This window comes from Nyctereutes procyonoides, unplaced genomic scaffold, assembly GCF_905146905.1.
Source record: "Nyctereutes procyonoides isolate TBG_1078 unplaced genomic scaffold, NYPRO_anot_genome, whole genome shotgun sequence".
Taxonomy (NCBI): domain Eukaryota; kingdom Metazoa; phylum Chordata; class Mammalia; order Carnivora; family Canidae; genus Nyctereutes; species Nyctereutes procyonoides.
In genome coordinates, this window is record NW_026575142.1 from 11,489,997 (window position 1) to 11,512,594 (window position 22,598).

The 22,598-nt window shown below is 37.1% G+C and overlaps 1 protein-coding gene across 4 annotated transcripts in view; it reads left to right on the forward strand.

Moving 5' to 3' along the window:
* LNPK (lunapark, ER junction formation factor) overlaps positions 1-17,221 on the forward strand; it is a 93,499-nt gene extending 76,278 nt beyond the window's left edge. For 2 of the 4 annotated variants that reach the window (XM_055307951.1, XM_055307952.1), the window contains exon 13: positions 3,195-11,551. In XM_055307951.1, the coding sequence (XP_055163926.1) occupies positions 3,195-3,430 (236 nt within the window). In that variant the 3' untranslated portion in view covers positions 3,431-11,551. Of the gene's footprint in view, positions 1-3,194; positions 11,552-16,995 lie in introns of those variants that run through there. The other 2 variants (XM_055307950.1, XM_055307954.1) reach the window with 2 other exon arrangements.
* The last annotated feature ends 5,377 nt before the right edge of the window (positions 17,222-22,598 follow it).

Genomic DNA, 22,598 nt, shown 5'->3' on the forward strand with positions numbered 1-22,598 from the left:
GTTAGGAGTCTCTCATGTCCTGTTACCCTCACTGATATTTCCCACTTATTTTCTCTCCTTTCCCCTTTATTCCCTTTCACTATTTTTTATATTCCTCAAATGAATGAGACCATATAATGTTTGTCCTTCTCTGATTGACACTTCACTCAGCATAATACCCTCCAGTTCCATCCACATCGAAGCAAATGGTGGTATTTGTTGTCTCTAATGGTTGAGTAATATTCCATTGTATACATAAACCACATCTTCTTTATCCATTCATCTGTAGATGGACACCGAGGCTCCTTCCACAGTTTGGCTATTGTGGACATTGCTGCTATAAACATTCCACCAAGCTATTCTAAACTACAACTTCACAGAAAAAATTAGCTATTTTATTAAAATAGGCAAATGATATTCTCCCATAGAAGTAAAGTAAATACTTCTGGAATATATTTAATAATCTTATTATAAAGTTTTGTGGTTTACTTCTTAAACATGTAATTCTTTTATTTTTGCATACCTAATCCACTTAAATCTTGTTTGGATGACTTTTCACAAAATGGCATTTGGCATCCAAAAATCAATTCTCTGTGTCGTTTAGACTGATGTCTGCATTATAGGCATTGTGACACATAGCAGTTTTTCTGTAGTATTACTGCTCTTAAAATTACTTTTCCACAAATTAACCTGGGGGAAGAAAAGTCGTCATCAATAGGCTTTTTGATTATTTTCAAGCCCTACCCATCATTTCACCAGTTTTTAAGGCTTCTTTATATTCTTTGAAATACAGTAAAGTATTGACAAGCTTTGTGTATAATGTCATTTTCTAATTGTGATAACCCATGGTGCTTCTTAGAGTTCATCTTTATGCATTTAAGAGTTAAAGTATCGTAGTACTTCTTTTTGTGTTATCTGCTTCAAGACCCCAGAGTTTAATATATTATATTTGACCAGTGATGTGTCTCTTTCTGAAAATAGTTACATCACAAAGCTTAAATGGATAAACTATGAACTTGAGTACTTCTCCCATTTAAGTTCAGTACTAAAGCGATTGGTCATACAGAATATGACAAATTATCTGAGCCTATATTCACTTAAATTTATTTATTGGTGAGTTGAGTCCTAAACCCTGAGCTCTTTGTCTTTTCATTTCATGTGGCTTTATTGATTTGTTCAGAAGGCTTTCTAAAATAAAAAAAATTATAAAGTTCTTGGCAAGTAGGTGTTGCTCAATGGCCAGAGAGTTGTGGAAAACCATGACTCTGGGAGGGTAGAATTACAAATGGTTGGCAACTCCTGAAACTTTCCACTGAATCACTTGTTTGCCCTTGTGGCAGAAATGATCTGTACATGTCCAGAGAGTTTCATTTGCACTTTCTGCTCTTCATTTGTGTACTGGATCGTTCAGATAACAAAACTCACCTACTGTTTTTCTAGCTTGGTTTTTATAGATTCTAAGTGGTACTACAATGCCATTTTCAGTTCCTTTTAAGATAAAAATAGCATTTTTGTGGCACTTGACACAAATGGGATTTGTGAACAATTCCTCACTATATTTTGTGATTGTATGAATTTTCATACATTAAGACCTCATTAAATTGGATGTCCCTAACTGGAATTTTAGACTTGCATTCTATGTATGAAAGAAGGAAAGAGGTTTTAATTGATTCTGTAAACTAGAGTCCAGGATATCTGTTTAAAGAAATAATTACTTTTAAATATTTTAAAGTCTTGGTACGAGTGTGTGAGATATAGATAATTTGTATTTATTATAACTGATTATGGTAAAACCATGAATTTGTAAGACCTCCATTTCCATTGTGCGTATAGCATATAATTTCTTTGCAAAACTATTAATTCATTTTATTTACTTAGCAAGACTCTGACATGTACTGTAAAGGAGCTAAACTTGAACTTTTTACTAATGTAGATTGGCTTTTCCTTCAGATTTTTTGAGTTAATAACACTTGTAGTATATCATAAGGGATCTTTTATGAGATTAGTAAAATTTGCTTATTTGTTGGGCCAATGTGGTTTAGCCATATTTCTCCTAACAAGAATATTTGTTACTATTTATTTATTTATTTATTTTTTTATTTTATTTATTTATTTTTATTTATTTATGATAGTCACACAGAGAAAGAGAGAGAGAGAGGCAGAGACATAGGCAGAGGGAGAAGCAGGCTCCATGCACCAGGAGCCCAACATGGGATTCAATCCCAGGTCTCCAGGATCACGCCCTGGGCCAAAGGCAGGCGCCAAACCACTGCGCCACCCAGGGATCCCTTGTTACTATTTATTACAAAAACAAAAGCTAGATTTTTATTTTTGACTTGAAAATTAGGAGGCCCAAAGCTTTCTGCTTCTGACAATCTCTCTCTCATTTCATTCTTTAAACTTTAAAAAATTAAAGAGACTTTACTGAACAAAATTATTATTATTATTAAGGGATTTTAATTTAATTAAACTCAAGAGAACTTAAAGGGAATAAATTTTTAGATAGGAACCAAGACCCTCACTTAGCTTCCTCTATGGAGACAGGGGCAAAAGACTCTTAACTTTCTCTTCCTTGTGTTCTAGGTATATAGGATATTCTGACCCAGTAGTTTAAATCCTGAGAACTTGTTTTGTAGAGGGATGGGGGGAGACTTGTCATGCCTTTGGAAAAGGTGGATCCAGACCATCTTAGTGTTTCAATAATAGAAAGGTAAATCAATGTGGAAAATAGCACTACACATATACACACACACATTTATTGTTTACAGAGTTGCCTGTGTGCAAGGGAGACAATTCCTTCAGGAAATGTAATCTGGGGGGTCAGTACATTGGCTTTATTTGCTGGGCTGTTGTCTTATGGCTTATTTGCTGGGCTGTGTACATCAATCTGTTGGGACTTCATCTGATATATTTGGCATTTAACTTTCAAATGCATCTTTAGGAAGGCTCTTAAATACTGTGAAAATTCCCTAATTTCAGGAAAACTTGGATAAAAGTATGTTTATGGGTTGGTTTTCCCCAAATTATTTTTTCCCCTTCATTCATACCAATTCTTGTATGTAATAGGGTATTACGTATATATTTTAAAAGATTTTAAGGATAATGTTGGCCAGTTCTCTTGTTTCTTTGTGTATGTGTGTACTTACCTTTTGTTTATCTATCTAGCAGTTTTAACGTTTGGATATACCTAAAGTCTTGACCCTTTATCTTTTCAGAATCTGTAGAAGAACAAGATGTTCTTGATAACAGTACAGAGCAGACAGACGAGAAAATATCAGACACAGAGCAGACAAACCAAGGGACTGAAAAAGTATCTGGCACAGAGGAACCAGAGGAGAAGCAAGAGGCTGAGAATGAGGACACCTCAATGAATGAAGCCAAATCAGTAGTCCCCAGAGCCGATCCTATTCCTAATCCTGAACTCAGTGGAGAGTCTCTGATGGCCATGTAGTAAATGCTTTCACGTGCCTTCAACTGGATATTTGTAGTCTTGATGATGTCAGTCATTGCTTTCTAGGTGGTGCTTTCTTTCTTTCTTTTTTTTTTCTTTCTCTCTCCCTCTAAGGATGTGTTTGATATCATTTGAATTCAAATTGCTTGACTATTTCAATATGTCAGAGTTGTAGCTCCTGGGTGTTAAATTAAAGGCGAGTGATATCAGTAAAGTAAGATCCTTTGGAAATTATAAAGACCCACACTATTTAGCCCGCTTTTAGATGTTTTCTTCCATTCTAAAAGTAAACAAAGTAGCATTCTCATTTTCTCTATGTGTGACCTGTAAATAATACCATTTTGACATAGGAAGAACTTTGGTTATGAATAAGTTCTAATGGTGTTCATTTTAAGGAATGAAACTCAATTAAGATTTTTAATAATTATTCGTTAAAAATGGGTAGAATTTTAATTCTTGAGATATTTGTGTGTGTGGGATGTCTATTTAGGCATTTCCATTGAGTGGTAGGAAAGTTCTAACTGTAACTATATAGGCATTGGTACAAATTCTCAGTAAGAATGCAACTGAACAGTCAAGTGCAGTGTTTCTTTTTTGATGTTTCTTATTTTGCAGCTGGGCCAAAGGCACTTGATGTATATAACTAGCTTATGTTTACATATTAACATATAGGAAATATCTCTGCACTTGACTGTACTTGAATTCTGAGCATTATTTATACTTGTAAAATAATGGTGATATATAAGTGAATTTTGTGCTCTTGTGTGTATTTTGTTAAGGAAAATAAAGATGATCTGGCAGCAGTTTCTTTTTGTTAAATATCTAGACTTCTTCAGACAGTGTCTTGGTGGATGACGTGGCTACCTGAAAAATCTTAGGAAGAGCGCACAAAACAATTAATCTATAGACTCCTGAGAGCAAATTATGATGCTTCTGTTCAGACTAATTGCTTTTCAAATTCAGAGAAATAGTACATTTAGAGGTTCTAATCAGAGATTAGAGTTTCCTGATCCAGGAAAACCTGAAACCATTTGTAATTTTTAATTTTGGGAGACAAATAAGTATTGTGAGAATAGACAGTTAGTTACTAGTAGTTCATTGGATTTAATAGATGTTTTAAGGATTGACTGGGAAAAATTTTCATCCAGAATGATAATTCTTGGACCTTAAATACAGCGTGGTTATCTTTTTCATCTTCCTTTTATCATTCTTCTCCATTATTAAAAAAAATTGAAATCAAAGGGAGACATATATAGGAATGGTGTATATGGCAAATATTTCTATGTTGTACATAGTTTGTTAAAAATTTGATAAAATAACATTTGTTATTTAAAAATTCATCTTTATGATCTAATATCTTATATCTGATAGGTATTTTAATGAATCTAATCTGTTAATAGTCTGAGGCATTATGGTATAGGGACCAGAGTTTTTGAGATCACAAAACTGGGTTTAAATTCTAGCTCTGCAGTCTTGGGCAAGTCACCCAATCTCTCTGAGACTGTTTTTTTAACTGTTAAATGGGAAATATAATACCTACTCTTTGGGGTATAGGGATGATTAAAAATTATTTACATAATTTTTATGCCTAGCTCACTGCCTGATAATTAATATTAAGTAAATAGCAACATTTTATATTATAGATATCCTTGTGAAATATGGAAGGGCTGTAATTCTTCCTCTTGCAAGTAAGGAAATTAAAAAATAATATGAACATATAATTCAGCTGCTCAGAATCAAGCCAGAGTTTTCTGCATCAACTTTTCTCTATCAAATGCATGTATATAAATAAATACATAGATTAAAGAAGTAGGAACCTGAAACTATGGAATATAATCTTTTATGGGGAGGGTGAATCTCAGGTTTTGTACATTATTGACCCATAAACATTTTAGTAGCATCATGCTGAAGTCTTCTTGTTTTTTGTTTTTGTTTTTGTTTATTTATGGTATGGGTGGAAGGGCAGAGGAAGAGAGAGGAAATCTCAAGCAGATTCCCTGTTGAGCATGGAGCCTGACACGGGACTCATTCTCACCCTCCTGAGATGACCTGAGTCAAAATCAGTAGTCAGGTGCTTAACCAACTGAGCCACTCAGGTGCCCCGAGTCGTCTTGTTTTGAATCATTCAAATTCTGATGTACGTTGCTTGAAAATGAAGAGTACTTCAGAGAAATATAATTGCATGATAGAATCAAATATTATGAGAAATATCTTTGAAAGAAATATGGAAGAAGATTAAAAGGGGATTAGTAAAATGAATGCAACAAGTGACGTGCTGTAATTGTATAGTACCCTTTAAAATAGAAAAGGTTATTCTGATACTGTAGTAAATAGTTAATGGTTTTAAGGAGTGGTGAAATCTTCTATTTCTGATTATTAAGACTAGTGTAAATGAGGAAAAACAAACTACTAAGTGCTATTGGCTAGAGTGACCTTTACTTTCCTACTTAGAAATGCTCAACAGATATTTTCTAAACTCTTCTCACTGACCTCAGCATGATCTATAAACATGGTCTGGCTTCGACCTCTTCATCCCTCCTCCACCATAATGCTGTAGCCTCCAGGCCTCTTCCAGTTCTGTGACTACGCTAAACCCATTCCTACATTAAGTCCCATCTGAAATATTCTCTTCTCAGAGAGATAGGCTCCTAAGTTCCCTATCTAAAGCTGGCCTCTATTACTCTCTCTGTCACGTCACTTTACTAATGGTCCTTACCGCAGTTTAAGTATTTTATTTGTTTACAAGCTAACTATCTTTACAACATACAGTCTGTGTGTGCAAGGCTCTTTTTGGTCTTTTTTTTTTAAGATTTTATTTATTTATTCATGAGAGACACAGAGAGAGGCAGAGACACAGGCAGAGGGAGAAGCAGGCTCCATGCAGAGAGCTTGACGTGGGTCTCGATCCCGGGTCTCCAGGATCACGCCCTGGGCTGAAGGCCGCACCAAACCGCTGAGCTACCTGGGCTGCCCTCTTTTTTGTCTTATTTACCCGTATCTGCGGATCTAGCACACTGCTTGACACATGTTTATTATGTAAATGAATAATATTGTTGCTAAATCCAGTGAAAACTCTCAGTTCTTAACTTATTTCACTGCTTTTCAGTATTGACATTGTTGAACACTCCTTTGGTTTGAAACACTTTTCTTTTGACTTTTGAGCTTTCACACTCTAGTGCCTTTCTTTCAGTGTCCTTTGCAGGCTTCTCTTCCCCTGCCCACCCATTAAATACTGGTGTTCCATAGCTTCTACCTCGTGCCAGCATTTCTTTACTCTGCAAATTCTCTCTCTGGAGGATCTCATCAACCCAGTGGATTTCATTAACATTCATTTCTCTGATTCTCCCATCTCCAGCCTTGATCTGTTTGCTTCACTTCAGACTGAATAATCACCTGCCTTCTAAATGTCTTTCACAATCAGAATATTAAAAAATGAACACTATTTTCTCCTTGAAACCTACAAAACTTAAAAATATTGTGTTTTTAAACTACTGTGTCCCCTCATTCTCTTCCCCCTTTTTCCTACATCTTCACTATCCATTTCTGTCTCCAAAACCATCTTCTTGTTTTTTCATTTCTCCATCCCATTAACATTAGTAATGATAATATACATTTGCCTTCTTACTCTGTGCCAGGTAACATGCTAACTGTTGTTATGTGTCTTATTTTATTCTTAGGTGTAACCTTGTGAGGATATTTATTTCTGGATAATAGATGAGAAAACTGAGCTATAGAGAGAGTAAGTTTGGTCATTGGAAAATCTGGGATTTGAATGCAGACAGTAACTTAAGTCTTGCTCTTAATTACTGTCATACTGCCTTCTCATCATTCAGGCCTCTATTGATGATAATCTCAGAACTGTCTCTTCATTGGTTTCTGCCTCCAATCTTGCCTACTTGGCTATTTATTTTGTGCACTATAGCCTGAACGAGTTTTCAGAATTGGAAAAGGAATCCTGGTACACCATTGTTTAAACCCTTCAATGATTCCTCATTGTTCTTGGGATGAGGTCCAAACTTACTACTGATAGGGCCTATATAATTTTGCTTCTAGTTACTTCTGGCATTTCTGACCACAACTATTGCCACCATTCCCACCTCACTTTTAATGTAGCTATCATAATGTTTTCTGTAGTTCATAATGCAAAAGTTTTTCTAATCCCCGGGTTCCTCTTTCTCTTCCTGGGATATCCTCCTACTCACAAAGACACAGGGACACACAGTAAATAGTTGTTGAATTGCACTGAAATAGTAGTACTTAGAACCCAAATTTGGAAATGTTGTTGGTAGTTGTTAACCTATGCCTTTTATTCTTAAATCTTTCTCAGCCTATTCATTAGATACAAACAATATTGTTGTGGAGAACACGATTGAGTCATGAGAGTTATAGCTTTGTATGTGGGTGAGAGAGAAAGGTAAAAGGGAGAGATATTCTAATTATATAATGATTTCCATTAAGTATTGTATGCTGAGTGTCAGAAAAGCTGAATGACTTACACAGGTCATAGGGATAGCTGGCATCTGAACCAAGCAAAAACTCAGATCTCAACTCTTAATGCAGGATGCTTTATACTGAACCACCAATTTTATACTGCCAATCAAAATTAATGTTAAGAGTAAGATTACTTTAAAAATGTGCAAGTTTTATTATTTTTTTCTAATATTACTTTGAAAAATTACAGTATTCTCTGTTGGATTATGTGCAAATCAGTCAAAGGGTCAAAGAATGGGAATAATTTATGGAATTATGAATAGCTATTTTGAAACAACCATAAAGAACAGAGCTGCTTTAGAAAATCAAAAGAAAATAATGTAAGTTATGTAGCATAGCCTTAATTCATTGTAAAAAAGTGTAGAAAAGATTTAGATATAGTTTAATGGACTCCCAAAGAGCTATTATAAATAATTCAAGTACTTATGTAAAGTTGAAGCAAGATAAAGATGATTGTAAACTGATGATCTGCTAAATCTTTGTAATTTGACTTATTTCAAAGTTATTGAAGATCTAAATATATTAACTCCACCCAGCTAATAAGTAAATGTATCAGGCTCTGAATTTAGACAATCAATTTATAAATAAAGCAAAGTACATTTATTAGAATTCAAACATAAGAATAAAAATTTAAAAATACAGAATAAAAACCTCATTAAATTCTATCAGTCCATAAACTATTAATTTGTCTCAACCTAATTTCTTTGCTTCTCAGAAACAAATCTATATTTTTTACTTCAATACTATTTAAAATTGTCTTTTTAAAAATTGTTGAATTTATTCAGTAGTAGTTATTCTCCCAAGTGCCCTTTGGTTTGCCTTTGTGTGAAACTTAGATTCCACTTACTTTTCCATTCTGTCTCCTCCAGAGGTCCTGTTATGTGGCTTAATTTATACTACTTGTGGACTTTAGAAGAAAACACTATCCACTTATATAGCTCTATATTATTTGATGTTTTTTACAACCTAGATTTTCTGCTTTATGCATTTTTCTCTAGGTTCCCCCCCCCCCCTAATATTTATACCTTCCTGTTTTTCTTTGGCAGCAAAAATGGTAGAAGTTGGAAGCACTCTGAGAAGATTAAAAAGTGTTCTCAAAAAATCTCCTTCATAAATTAGTTTTTTAAAGTTCTTATTCCAGGATTATATGAGAACAGGCCAGATTTTTAGTTGCCAAAGACTTTTACCAGATCCTTGGCATTTGTTTTAGGAAAATGGGGAAAATCATTTATTTTTGTGAAAATAAATATTTTTATCTTAGTCTGATATTGAAGGGTGAAGAAAGGGGGAATTAAATGAACATTTTTTGAATACCTGCTCCTGGTCAGGCACTGTGCTCTAGATAATTTCACATTTCTCTTACAACCATGTGAGGAAGTGGAATCCTATCAAGCATGAGTTAATTCCCCAAGACCACTTAGTTTATGGAGGTTGTAAATGGAATCAGAACCTAGGATCTTTAGGTCCTTGTCCTGTTTGCTGTCTGTGAGACTTCTCTTTTGATAGCTAAAAGAATAGACTAATGCTTTTTTGGATTTCTCCTATTTTTGTGATAATTCCAAGTGTTGCTTCAGGGCAGTTTTCTCAGCTGAACACTTGTCAGACTCTCTACACACCCTCCCCATGAAATGCTCTCATAATTTATCTCCAACATCAGACTATGAACTCCTTGAAGGCACAGCCATATCTATTTTTACTTCTCACTATATTTCTAATGTCTGGCATGTAGAAGGCACCCTGAATTAACTGTTGAATAGGTAGTTAATGTGCACACAGGTGCAGGCACATATGTGCACACACACTCAATGGAAAATACTGCTGTGCAGATTTTGTAGTGTGAGCAATTTTGTAAACCTCAAATTTGAGTTATTGAGTAGGGAAATTATTTGATCCTCACAACCTTGGGGAGCTCCGATTGACTCCTTTGTCATCTTTTCTTTTTTGGATCTATCATCCATATTGCTGTAGGAGCTTTCTGAAACACAAGCTGGAGGGGAGATGGTGGGGGATGAGGTCACTGGATGACTGGCATTAAGGATAGGGTGCTTGATGGAATGAGCACTGAGTATTGTATGCAACTGATGAACCACTGAACTCTACCTCTGAAACTAATAAGACTCTCTTATGTTAATTGAATAAAAATAAAAATAAAAGAAGTTTAAAAAATATTCTAAGGTTCATTTGTATGTGGCTGACTCCCTAGGTGGCTTTTAAGGATCCCCTTCTCTAGCTTTCTCTTAAACTACTCTCTCTCTTATGTGCTGACCACAGGCTTATGTGGTGCTATTCTTGTTGAAATCTCATTTCCTTAAGACCCAGCTTTATCTACAATCTTCTGAGTGACACCTTCCTCAGCTTTCTTTCCTAAGCAGTTACTTGCTTTTTATTCTCATTGTGCTTAATACATTATATATAATGTTGTCTCCTGACCTCTTGTTACTCTCTGCCTCCCTCGTTTGGTTGTGAACACTGAAGACAGACTGTGTTTCTCAGTTTTTATTTTCTCTCTCTCACTCTCCTTAAACACAAACCAAAAGTAAGACATGGGATGATGTCTGCTACATGTATGTTTAGAGAGTGGACTCATATAAATAAGTGATGGACCTGACGTGGTCAGCCCTGGTGGCTTGTGCGCCACTTCCATCTGAAACGCCTATAATTGAAGTAATTGTGGCCAGAAAGTGAGAAAGTCTAGCTCAGGATTTGAAGCTATGCAAACTGACAGCACACTAAGGGAGGAGGATTTGTTTGTTTTTGTATTCTTAGTGCCCAACATAGATGCTCAATAACTGGATGAACTGAACTGCACATGACCTAAGGGCCAGTGTGCTCGGGTGGGATTAGAGCACAGAGGGTCTTCTCTCATTCACGTGAATCCATTATTTGGCCAAGGTTTCTAAATTGTATATAAAATGATTTGTTTTAATAAACTCCCATTCTTAAAAAATATTCTTAGTTTCATTTGTATGTGAACCATACAGATACAGAATTTGTATCTCTATATTCCTCAACCTCTGATCTCATATTCTACTCACACATAGAATGGGGTATTTTAAAATATTTTTTTATTTTTTAAATTTCATTTCTGACCCATTTAATGTTATAATTCATGTTAAATTAGGAGTTTTCTGGGTTAAGTAGGTGCTTTTTGACACTATCTGGTGGAGTCTCGATACACACACACAATACATATTTCCTCTTTCAGTAAATGCACCATTGGAAATTAGACCTTAAAATTGCGTATTTGCCTCAAAAATATATCAAAAGGTACTGTATATTGCACATGGCAGGTATAATTAAAACTTGCACTAATATATGTTTTATGAATTATAGTCAGCTAAGTTATTTTTTTCTAAAAATGAAATAGGCATTTTGTGCTTTATTGTTGACAGCAAGAATGCTAAAGGCTTTGCCTACCTGTCAAGAGTTGATACATTTTATTGAATTATAGTGGTTTGCTTTCTAAAAAATATTTTTCCCTAGAAACCAAAAGGAATCAAATTTTGGAATGATCTTGTGTTCTTCATTATGAGTGTTCATACCAAATAATATATGAATTTTTAGAATAGGATGCAATGAATTTTATAAGCTGAGTACAGGCTGAAATAAAATTGATATGCTTGAAACGTTTTGGGTGGATGTTGTAGATTCTTTTCAGCACATTTTTTTTTCCTTTTGGTTTTTGAAGACCTGGATTCTTTTTGTGTGTTTGTATGATCTTTCTTTTTTTCCAATAGTCCATCTCCTGTAATTGGGCTTGATGAAATTAGATAGTATTTTATTTATTTAAAGATAATGCAATCATTACTGAAGAGTGGGCTATTTTATTCTCTCTTTCCTGCTGTCTTCTACCTCTCCCTACCCTTCCACACAACACCCCCAACCACCATAGGAGAGAGCAGCAGGTTTTAGTAGATTTGGTTACGAGCAATTTTATCCACCCAGCAAATAATTGTAAGCAGCAGTTTGAAGCAAGTGTGAATGTCCAGCACTCCTTTTACCGTAGGATGACCCAAAACTACTAAATTGTGTTTTGGGACAGTAGTGCTATGTATTTGGAGTTGGAAGAGGAGAAGTGGGGAGCATATGACTTGCCTTAATAAAGAAGCTGAATTCAGGGCCTGCTGTATTCCAGATAAGTAACAAGAGCATGGCAGTCGACACTTAGGTTTTTTAACAGTGCTTCCAATACACATGTAAACAATTCAATTTGTGCATTATAGGCTTTATTGTCTCTAAAGAGTGATTTATATCCTTATTTCTGCATTATCGTCCACAAGGTACTGCCCTCTGTCAGAGGGCCTGTGCTATCTAATTTTTTAGACCTTTGTCTTCATTAGTACAGCAATTTTAGCTTGTGATCATTGTACTAGACCTCATTGATAAGCTAAGACAGTATGAGATTCATAGGGCTGACATCTAACCTTGCCACCAGCTTCTTTGACCCCTCTGCTTCCGAAACATGGGTTCATTTTTTAAAAAAGCCCAAGGTAGAACTCCATCTATTTTTTCACACGCATTGTGGGCAGTTTAAAGGTTGGTCAGAATCAAATACTGTGCTTTCAAATTTGATAATGTATGAGTACAGAAGGATGACCTTTGATACATAGTCATACATCAACATGACAAGAGCAGTAAATGCTGCAATTACCTTTACTACGTTGAAATGGCACTTTAGTTTTCATCCTCAGAGCAATTATTGCAAAAGCAAAAAAATGCATTTGAGTTCTTTTTATGAATTTTGTAAAATTAAGTATCTTTAGAAAGAGTCCTAATTTATACACCTATTTGCCAGCGTGAATTTGATTTTTATACTATGCGGTTGTTCGCTACCAGAAGATTCTAATTGCTGACCTGATCATTTTAGGCAGATTGTGGTAAAGCGGTTTTGTGTTTTGTGAGTAGGTTATTTTTCAGAAGGATTAAATGCTGTTTCTTTACAAAAGAATTTTACCACGTGTATTTTCAAATATATTCAAGTCTGCTCCTAGTCGTCACTTAAAGGAATATTTAGCGATGTCAGGGACCTCTGTGTCGTGGCAACACACAGCCTGCATATTATGGCCCCTGCCATCCTTCATGGGATTGTTGCCCTGGGTGTTGATCCACACATTCATTTCTCCTTTAATGAGTGCCTTCTGTGTGCCAGGCACAGGAGATGGAAAAAGAATGAACCCCCTATTCTCAGGGGGTTCCAGGCTAGCGGCTAACAGTTTAATTCTCTCCTGAGAAGTTCTAAGATGGGAAAGCAGTAAGTTGACTCAGTAAGTGTTAAGTGAAATGTATGCTGGACTTGGAAAGGCGGAGACCAGGTTTACATTTGGACTTCTGCCTCTTTCCAGCAGAATGACCTTGGGGGAAGTTACATAACCTCTCTGAACCTTAGTTTCCTGGGCTATACAAAAATAATATGTTGTGCACAGAGCTGCTGCGAAAAGTAGAGAAGAGGGAAGTCTAGGCCAAGTGTGGCCCAGGACAGAAACTACTTCCTTTTCTACTTCCCATCCTCCTTTTCTCTCCCCTTACACTTCTCAATTAGCCAGTTTACTATTTCTCTATGAATATTTTTTTTTCCTGGTATAGAGGTGGGTAATTGGGTCCAAGGGCCTCCAGAAATTTCCTACACAATTTTGTATGTGTGAATGCACATTTTTCCAGGGAGAGAATACATAGCCCTTATCTCATTTTCAAAGTTGGACTGTAAGTCAATAGAGCAGGAGTGCTACAGCTCTCTTCCAGGAGAACAGCTCACTAATCAAAGAGATTACTTAACATTACTGTAATATTTGGATTAATGATGTAAAAAAATCAATTGAATCTCAAGTACCTTTTCTCTGGGCCTTAAAGAATCCCTCAAATTATCTCTGTGGACAGAAGCCATATGCCAGGTACAAAGCAGCAATGCCATGCTAGTGGCAAAATTAATGTAAAAATGGAACTCCAGTTTAGTGTGTGGGTCTTGCATGCTTTTAGACTGCTGGTAGCTTTATCAATGATCATGTGTAGACATGAGAACTGCTTAAAACTTATCAGTGAAGTTGAATTTTTAAAATAAGGTGGGAGTACTGTAAGGGATCACACGGTGTCTTACTGGATTTTGATATTATAAATATTTAGTTCCACTCCTCCAATTGCTCTTTAATTATTCCTGCCCCCCAAACCTCCTGCTTATGCAATGATGTCATAAAGTTAAGGATTTTTTTCCACCAACACCTGCTTATTCTTTTCTTTTGTTTTTAAAAACATATTTTTTAAAGATTTATTTATTTTAGAGAGAGAGAGAATGTGGGGGTGGAAGGTGGAGAGGCAGAGGGGGAGGGTCCTAAGCAGGCTCCATGCTGAGCACAGAGCCCGAGGCTGGCTGGATCCCACAACCTGAGATCATGACCTGAGCCAAAACCAAGAGTTGGCTGCTTAACTGACCACACCAACCAGGCGCCCCTCTTGGTTTGTAATATAAGAAATCGAAAACACAGTGGTAAATTTAAAAAGCTGTTCACTACATTAATGCATTGTAATGCATTAACTGTTTTTTCTTCCTTAGGTTTCCTTTTAGTCTTTAGTCCTTTTAGCCTATATGCTTTATAAATTGGTATGTGCACAGTTGTATTCTCAAACCCAGCTGAGTGAGGTGCTCCATGTAGTGTCCCACTTGCCACTTGTAACTTCCTTCACATGGGCTGTTGTCAGGCTGTGAGTCAATTACTGTCCATTCTGAAGCACCTGAAGGCACAGCGCTGCTGTCAGGTGAGGAGTTTCCCCCTTGTACTCAGGCAAACATGGACTGGGGGCTCGGGGGTCTGGTCCTACTCCTTCCCCTAATGTCTCCTCTCCCATGTCTCCTTCAGGATAGAGTTCAAGTTTGTGCATTTGCTTTGGAGGTCTAAACATACTGCATTGTAAAATGAAGTTCATCACAATTATTTTTGATAGTGACAAAAAATAGGTGAGCAAAATGTTCAGGTTGGGAGACTGTTTAATGCACTTAAATATTTTTGAACTGTTTTTAATAATGTGAGAAAATGTTCATGATTCAATATTGAGAGAAAAGTGGTTATAAGTTTGCACAGTATTGTATTATAGCCTGATATTGTATGCAAAATAATATATATGTAAAGGGAGTGGAAAGAAATAAAACAAATTTTAATTAATTATATTTGGGCTGTAGTATATGGCTTACTTTTTTCCTTCACCTTCTTTTCCTGTATTTTCCAAATTGAATATAAAGAATGTGTATTACTTTCAGCATTTCTGATTTTTTAAGTAAAATTAAAAAAAATCTGGAATAATGATCTATAGCAACGCATTGTGTTACAGAAAGATGTTTAAATTTAAGTTGATAATTCAGTTATTCCCAAATTCAGAACATTTTCACATGTGCAAAGTCATGGGAAAACGTTGATTTTATTTATTTTATTTGTTGATTTATTTAAAAGATTTTATTTGTGTGAGAGAGAGAGGGAGAGAGGGAGCACCAGCAGGGGGAGAGGATGGACAGAGGGCAAAGCAGACTCTCCACTGAGTGGGGAGCCTGACATGGGGCTCGATCCCAGGACCCTGAGATGATGACCCAAGCTAAAGGCAGATGCTTAATTGACTGAGCCACCCAGGCACTCTGAAAGAATTGACTTTAGTTTGACTTCAAAAAGAAAAAAATGAGTTTTTTGAGCAGTAAAAATATAAAGACCTTGGTTACCTTGGAATAAAGGAGAGAAATGAATGCTTTATGAATGATATGGACTTAAAAATGAGGAAGGAATCTGAGACACTTAAATAATTTTCTTTTTCTTGTAACAGCTTAAAGCACACTCAGATTTTGAGTGGTATGAAAGCCTCTCCCACATTTACATATTTCCTCCACCTACCTTTATGTGCACATATATATAGACATACACAGCTCATTAATTCCCTTAATTAAGAGGAATGAACCAAAGGTTTTGTCTTATAATAAGTAGTTGGTCTGTTATAAGCAACATGGCACCATAATTTTTGATCTTCCCTTAAAATATTTCTTTGGAAATCTCACAACTATTGAGACTGCTTTATGGATATTCATATAATTTCCTAAATCTGGGTTCTCATAAACATTTAGAAATAATCACAATGTGGTATATAGTAATGCAGCCTAATACAGTTTGGTCTAGTTGCCTTGTGATAGCAATTATAGCCGAATCTGATTATAGCATCCCAAATTGAGAGTGTGTGGTAATTTGTGATAGGGATAAGAATGAATTTCCTGAGTTAGAAGACAAAATAGGTAAATTTATAGTATATGTAAGATTTTGTATTTTAAATATCTGATTATGTATAGCAGCGTATCTGGAGGACACTCTGATGTGCTGGTTCCCTACTTGGAAAATCGTTATTGACGGAATGCTTAATATGTGCCCAGGCTGCTATGAGACATCTTATATACACAGTGTTATTTGATCCTTAGAAGGATTCTTTGAAATAAATAATTTTCATCTCCATCCTATAGATAAGCAAACCGAAGTTCAAAGCAATTGAGCAATTCACCTAAGGTCAAACAGTTAGCAAGTCTTGAAGGCAGGGTGTGAAGCTAGGTTTATCCATACATGTTCCACTGATCACACCCCCTCCCATCTTATCCATTTGTTAAAAATGGCTTTTTACTAGCCACATTTTCCTTACCTTTTATACTTTAAAGTGATTAAAATATCGTGTAAAAATGTTCTATACTTTTACTATTCCGAAGAAGATTTTCTTCGGAAAATCTTTAGGTTGCCCTGATTTTCCAAAACACTATTAGAGATTTTACAATTATTTTAGAAGCTGGAAAGAAGTATTATAGTGCTTGTTGGCTTCTCCTCCCATTTATAAGGAACAGTGTAAATTCTTTCTGCTTTTATCATTGGCTCTGTTTCTTCTGTGATGTCACCCAGAGTTGATTTGCAACAATGGAAAAGATGATTATGAGTTGCTCTGTATATAAATTTCTTTTCTTGGTCTAAAGCCCATATCTAAATTCTTTGATTCTGTGTCACTTAAAAAAATTGTCTTTCCAATGAGATTTTTACTGAATGCACTCTAATATTTTTTTTGTCTACCAAAAGGTTTTCCTGAGCACACGTCAAAGACTGGTTTGGTTTATACAAAGGATGCAGACTTCTTCCTGGACTTCACAGTCACTGAGAGATTACGTGTTCTCTTACGTACCTTCAAGTCTCCACATAGATCGGTGCTTGGCAAACAGTATGTTCTCCATGCATGTGTGTTAAATTGTTTCTTAGCAGGACACTATGCCCCATTACAGATGCTTACCCCTGAGGTTTGGAACTCTTGACTGGGTTGAAGAAGCCTCAATTTTGGATTTCTTTGCACCTCCACGTCTTCCCCTGAAGCCAGGGAGGGAAAGGTATGGACTGCTACTCTCCACAGCTCCCATCCCCTTGGGCTTTACCTGGAGGCTCAGGCATTGATGACTGGCCACCTTTTTTTCACCTAACCTTTGATTAGAGGTGCTGGCCCCAGAAAGGGCCCCACACTAGTCAGCTGCCTTGTCTGGACCTTCCTCTCCCCTTCCTCTGTGGTCATCCTGTGCTCGCCCACCACCAGCACCACCATACTTCAAATGCCCCACTCTTGAAGTTGAGGTGGGTATCAACCTTTACCTTCATCCCTGATGGCTTTCCCATGCAGTCTTCATGACTCCTGTTTATTACAGGAGTGTAACTCATGTGTTGTGGTGGGGCTATTCACAAAGAGCATGCTTTCCACAAACTTCTACTAACACGTTTTGCTGTCAAACATTATCGCCGGTCGTTTGGTAAGGCAGGGAAGGAACCTGTTGAGGGCTGTGAGCCTCTGGCCCTCCAAGGAGAGAGAGCGAGGGGAAGTGGGCTGCCCTATGCTTCCGAGCACTTGGACAGCCTCCACCTCTCCTGACACCTCCCGAGAGCAGCCTGGGGCCACCTTCATCAGTCTTCACAGTGCCTGGTGTCTTTTCCAGCAGCCCACGGGGCTCTAGTTTTCATGCCGTGTTCCACGGAACCCTGAGATTCCACAAGGGTCCTCCTGTCGTGCCTCAAACATTTGATACCATTTTTAGTATGAATGTGTAGAAACTTTAAAGGATGCACACATCAGTCTGTGTTATAACAAATTTTAATTCCAGAGGCAACTAATTTGTGTTCCTTCTGATGGATTGACTTCATAATACACAAATGCTATGAATAAGAATTTGTAAATAAAATCCTCTGTAACCTAGATGTTGGCCATCCCTGTAGGCAGCCCCCGTTCTCACTCCATGCTCCATGCATTCCAGACAAGGACCCCACTCTCAGGCCCCAGCCCCTCTCAGCTCTCCTCTGGGTTATTGTAGCAGGCGCTCTTCTGTGCTCCTTACAACCCATTCCCACCAGCAGCCAGAGTGAGCCTGCTCCCCGGGTCTGACCACTCCTACTGAAAACCCTTCCCATAGCTCCCCATCCTTTTTTGTTCTCACTGTTGTTTCATTTGTGCCCCCTACCCCACCCCAGATTTATTGAGATATAACTGACATATAGCACTGTGTAAGTTTAGAGTATACAATGTGGTTGATTTGACACATTTATAAACTGCAGCACGGCTACCACCATGTAGTAGCAGCTACTACCTCCATCCCGCCAGATAGTTACCCCCCACCCATTTTTCTTGTGGTGAGAATCCTAAGATCTGTTCTCTTGGTAACATTCAGGTATATGATGTGGTATTATTGGCTATAATCACCATGCTGTACATTAGATCCCAAACTTGTTAATCTTATAACTGAAGTACAAACTTCAGTTTGACCAATATTTCCCCTTTCCCCCCACTTCCCACCCTACTCTCTTTTGCCCTGAGTTTGTCTTTTTAAGATTCCATATATAAATGATATCACATGGTATTTGTCTTTCTCTGAAATTTCACTTAGCATAATGCCTTCAAGGTTCATTCAGGTTGTTGCAAATGGACCATTGCTGAATAATAGTCCACTGTGTATGGATAGATAGATAGATATCTCACATCTTCGTTATCTATTCATCTGTTGACAGTCACTTAGGTTTATAGTTGAGATCCATAGTTCCCCACCTTATATAGGGTAAAAGCCCAAGCCATTGCAATGGTCTACAATGTCCTGTACTAACCACCTTCACTCCTTGCTTGATGCTTCTGCTCTTATTATCCCATCTCTCTTTGGCCTCCCTGGATTCCTTTGCATTCCTCCAACATGTCAGCTATATTCCTGCCTCAGAGTCTTTTCTCTTAATGGTCCCTCTGCCTAAACATATTTGCTTAGCTGGACCCCCCCCCCATCCTGAGGGAAATATTGGCTTGTCTTTTTCCCTGACCTAAAAATACCCTCCTTAAAATATCCCTCTATTTTCCTTGCCTGCTTTTTTCCTCCACTAAAATTCTGTAAAAGTTCTCTATTATCACTAATATTCAATAGCAGTGTTATCACCATCTAACACTGTATATTTTCTTTGTTTACTGTACTCCTACCTCCGGTAGAAAGTAACCCACGTTGCCAGACATTTCTGAACGTTTTGTCCCCTGCTGTATTCTCAGTATGTAGCAGCTGGTAGATTGTCAGCAAATATTTGAATTCTCTTGAAATAAACCATGAGCCCCAGAACGTTATTAAATAGGCTAGTCTTTCCTGGGACTTTTGCAGGGGAGATGGACAGGATGGTTTATATCCAAGAGAAGATCCTTCTTTCAACTAGTTTCTCCTGTCAATTATTCCTTTCCTGGAATAGAGACTGAATTGTTTTGACTTAAGAGAGCTGCTCTCCTAGAGCCTTGGATACCTCTAATACACAGAATCTTTTTAGGTTAGTACAACAGGTAATCAGGCAAACAAGGCAATAATGTTCATGAGAATCTCAGAGTGAGATGTGCCAGAATGCAAAAGGATTTTGATGGAGAAAAGATTTATGAAAATTCTTTTTAATATTACCTTTAAATGCAATGACCTATATAAGCCTAAATAAGTGACTTAATTTATCCCCCCTATTTTTCCTAACCTTCAACCATGAACCACCTTCCCCCTCACCTCTACCACCACCCTACTGATGAGGTAAAGCCAAATGTATTGTCCAAATAAGATTATTCAAGCTATTTGCTTTTTCTTGTTCCTATTTTATTTTTTGGCCATTTCTCTGTCATTATTTTTCCCATCTGGATGACAGTATAAGAAGATATGATGAAGGTAGTCAATATTATCACTTAGGATAAAAGGTTGGGTGGGGGAGAAAAGAACAATTATTGGCCAAAAGGAAATTTAAAGGGTCCATAAGGATTGGACCTCCATGTATTTCATTAGTACACATAATTGACAGCAATACGAATGCATGAGAAATGATGTTCTTTACTTCCCTGTTTCACTATTAGCACACATGTATTTCATTAACACACATACGCAAGAGCAATACACATGTGGTAACAAATGAGTTTTCTTAACCAGCCATTTTGCAAAGTTAGTGAGTGCCTTGTATGTGTGTGTGTGTGTGTGTGTGTGTGTGTGTCTATTTTTAAGGCTGATCCACCGGTATATGTAAATGTAAACACCTCTGTACGCTATGATGACATCTTTAAGTAATTGAAAGCTCAGCATGAAAGTTGTGTCCAGCCTTAAGGCCACTCTCAGTTAAAAGGTTAATCCTTCTAACAGTTGAGTAGGCTGCCCTCTCAGACATATCTCAGAGTAGAGAATTTATTATATAAGGTACAACCTCATTGGGTATGCGAGGTAAATAACCTCATTAAGAATGGAATGTGAAGGAGATACAGTGCTATTCAAATAGGGTGAAAGGGGGCCAACAAGGTAAAACAGAAGGCAGTTATGGAAGTCAACCACTGCTTTTATTTTGTGTTTCATATTTTGTGCTGAATAAAGCAGGTTAAAAGGGCAAGCTGCTTAGCATTGAGAAGGGTCTCAAGGAAAGAGGGCTGGGCAATTCTTTGGGTGAAAAGCAATAGAGTAGAACATAGCTTGTTGGTCATTGATTAATTGAAGAATCCCAGAGGTTGGAAAATGTTGACTACTGTGAGGACTGTAATAAAGAGATGCTTCTGGACCTAAAAACCCCGATAGACCTTGGGCACTTGTTTCCCAGAGGCATGGATAGCTTCAGATTGATGGCTTGATTAACGCTCCTCTTGTTTGACTGAGCTCTTCTGTAATGCTGCTCTAAAAAATTCCTCTCCTACTTGAGGTGCTGAGCAATGGTCTCCTGGCCAGTTAGTGTCTACACTTACTGTCATCTACATCTATATCATCCACAGTTACAGCATTTACCTATTATCAAAAAAGTTAAATTGCTCTTGAGCCTCCAGAATTAAGTATTCCTAAAATGAAAGGGTCGATGGGTCTTGGAGGTTCTTTGGTTCAGGCTTCTGTCTATAGATTGTTAAAGGAGTAATGGATATAGAACACCCTGATGTCTTCTATTTTCTCAAAAATGCCATGTCAACACTCATACCATGTCAACTTTTCCAGGGGGGTCTGCAGTATATTTCTACAACATGAATTAGCTCTTATGCAACTAGCTCTTAGGAGAATGAGGTCAGTAAAACTCAGAAGTCATGTCGGTCAGACATGATTTTTCTCAGATCATTAAGGCTTTGCATCACCAAACAGCGCTGAATACAGCAAGCCGTGGAAGAACAGAGAATATAGAACCTCCAGCCAAACTAACTTAGGAAAAAGACCATGCTGTGAACAGTTGGCTCTGTGTTTTGTCTTGGAAGTGCTTAGCGTGTGGTTCTCGCTGATCTTTTGGTATTTTGTTCTTGTCTCCACTAATCAGAAGCCTCGATCCTTCATTGTATCCCTTCTGTCAAGCTGTCTTCTCTCTCTCTCTCTCTCTCTCTTTCTCTCTCTCTCTTTTATTGTGATAAAATGTACATTTTTTTAAAAAGTAAAAATTCCTGTGTTACCAGTTCTTTCAAGTCAGGAAGTTAACTTGACACAGTTGTTTTTGTTTTTTTTTTAACTGTTAGAATGTTTTTATTAGTTTTATTATTCTTTTTGTTGGTGTTTTTGTTACAACATTGCCTAAGTTTTGAGTGATCCGCTTCTAACTCTATCTTTCCTTTAAGTCCTGTGATTTTGCGGAATGCAGGTATTTTTTGAAACAGATATGTCTCTTAGAGCAGAAGAGCCTGCATTGCATTTCCTTAATGCATGTCATATGGCTGTTATAGCTGATCATCTTTGAGGCTTGTCTTAGGAAGCTAGACTCAGGTTGGAGCAGGATTACCTATAAAGAGCCAATAAGAGGTTCTAAGATCAGCCAGGAGACTTGTTGAAATTTTTGTAAGCTCTTTAGTGTCAACGTTCAGAAGCCTCACAACTCATCAGTCTTACTGCAATGTTTTTATTCCATATGCTGCTTCTACTTTCAGTGAGTGAGAATGTATGAAATGCTGCCCTAGCTTATTGTAATGGGGACTTCTCTGAACTTTCTTGTGACCACTAGAAACAATTTTTGGTGTCAAGAATACAGTTTACTCAGCACACAATAAAGTCCCTTTCTAAACCCTTTTTAGTTACATAAGAATTATGAATTTTCAGGGACGCCTGGGCAGCTCAGTGGGTGAGCATCTGCCTTTGGCTCAGGTTGTGATCTGGGGGTCCTGGGATTGAGTCTCACTTTGGCTCCCCGCAGGGAGCCTGCTTCTCCCTCTGACT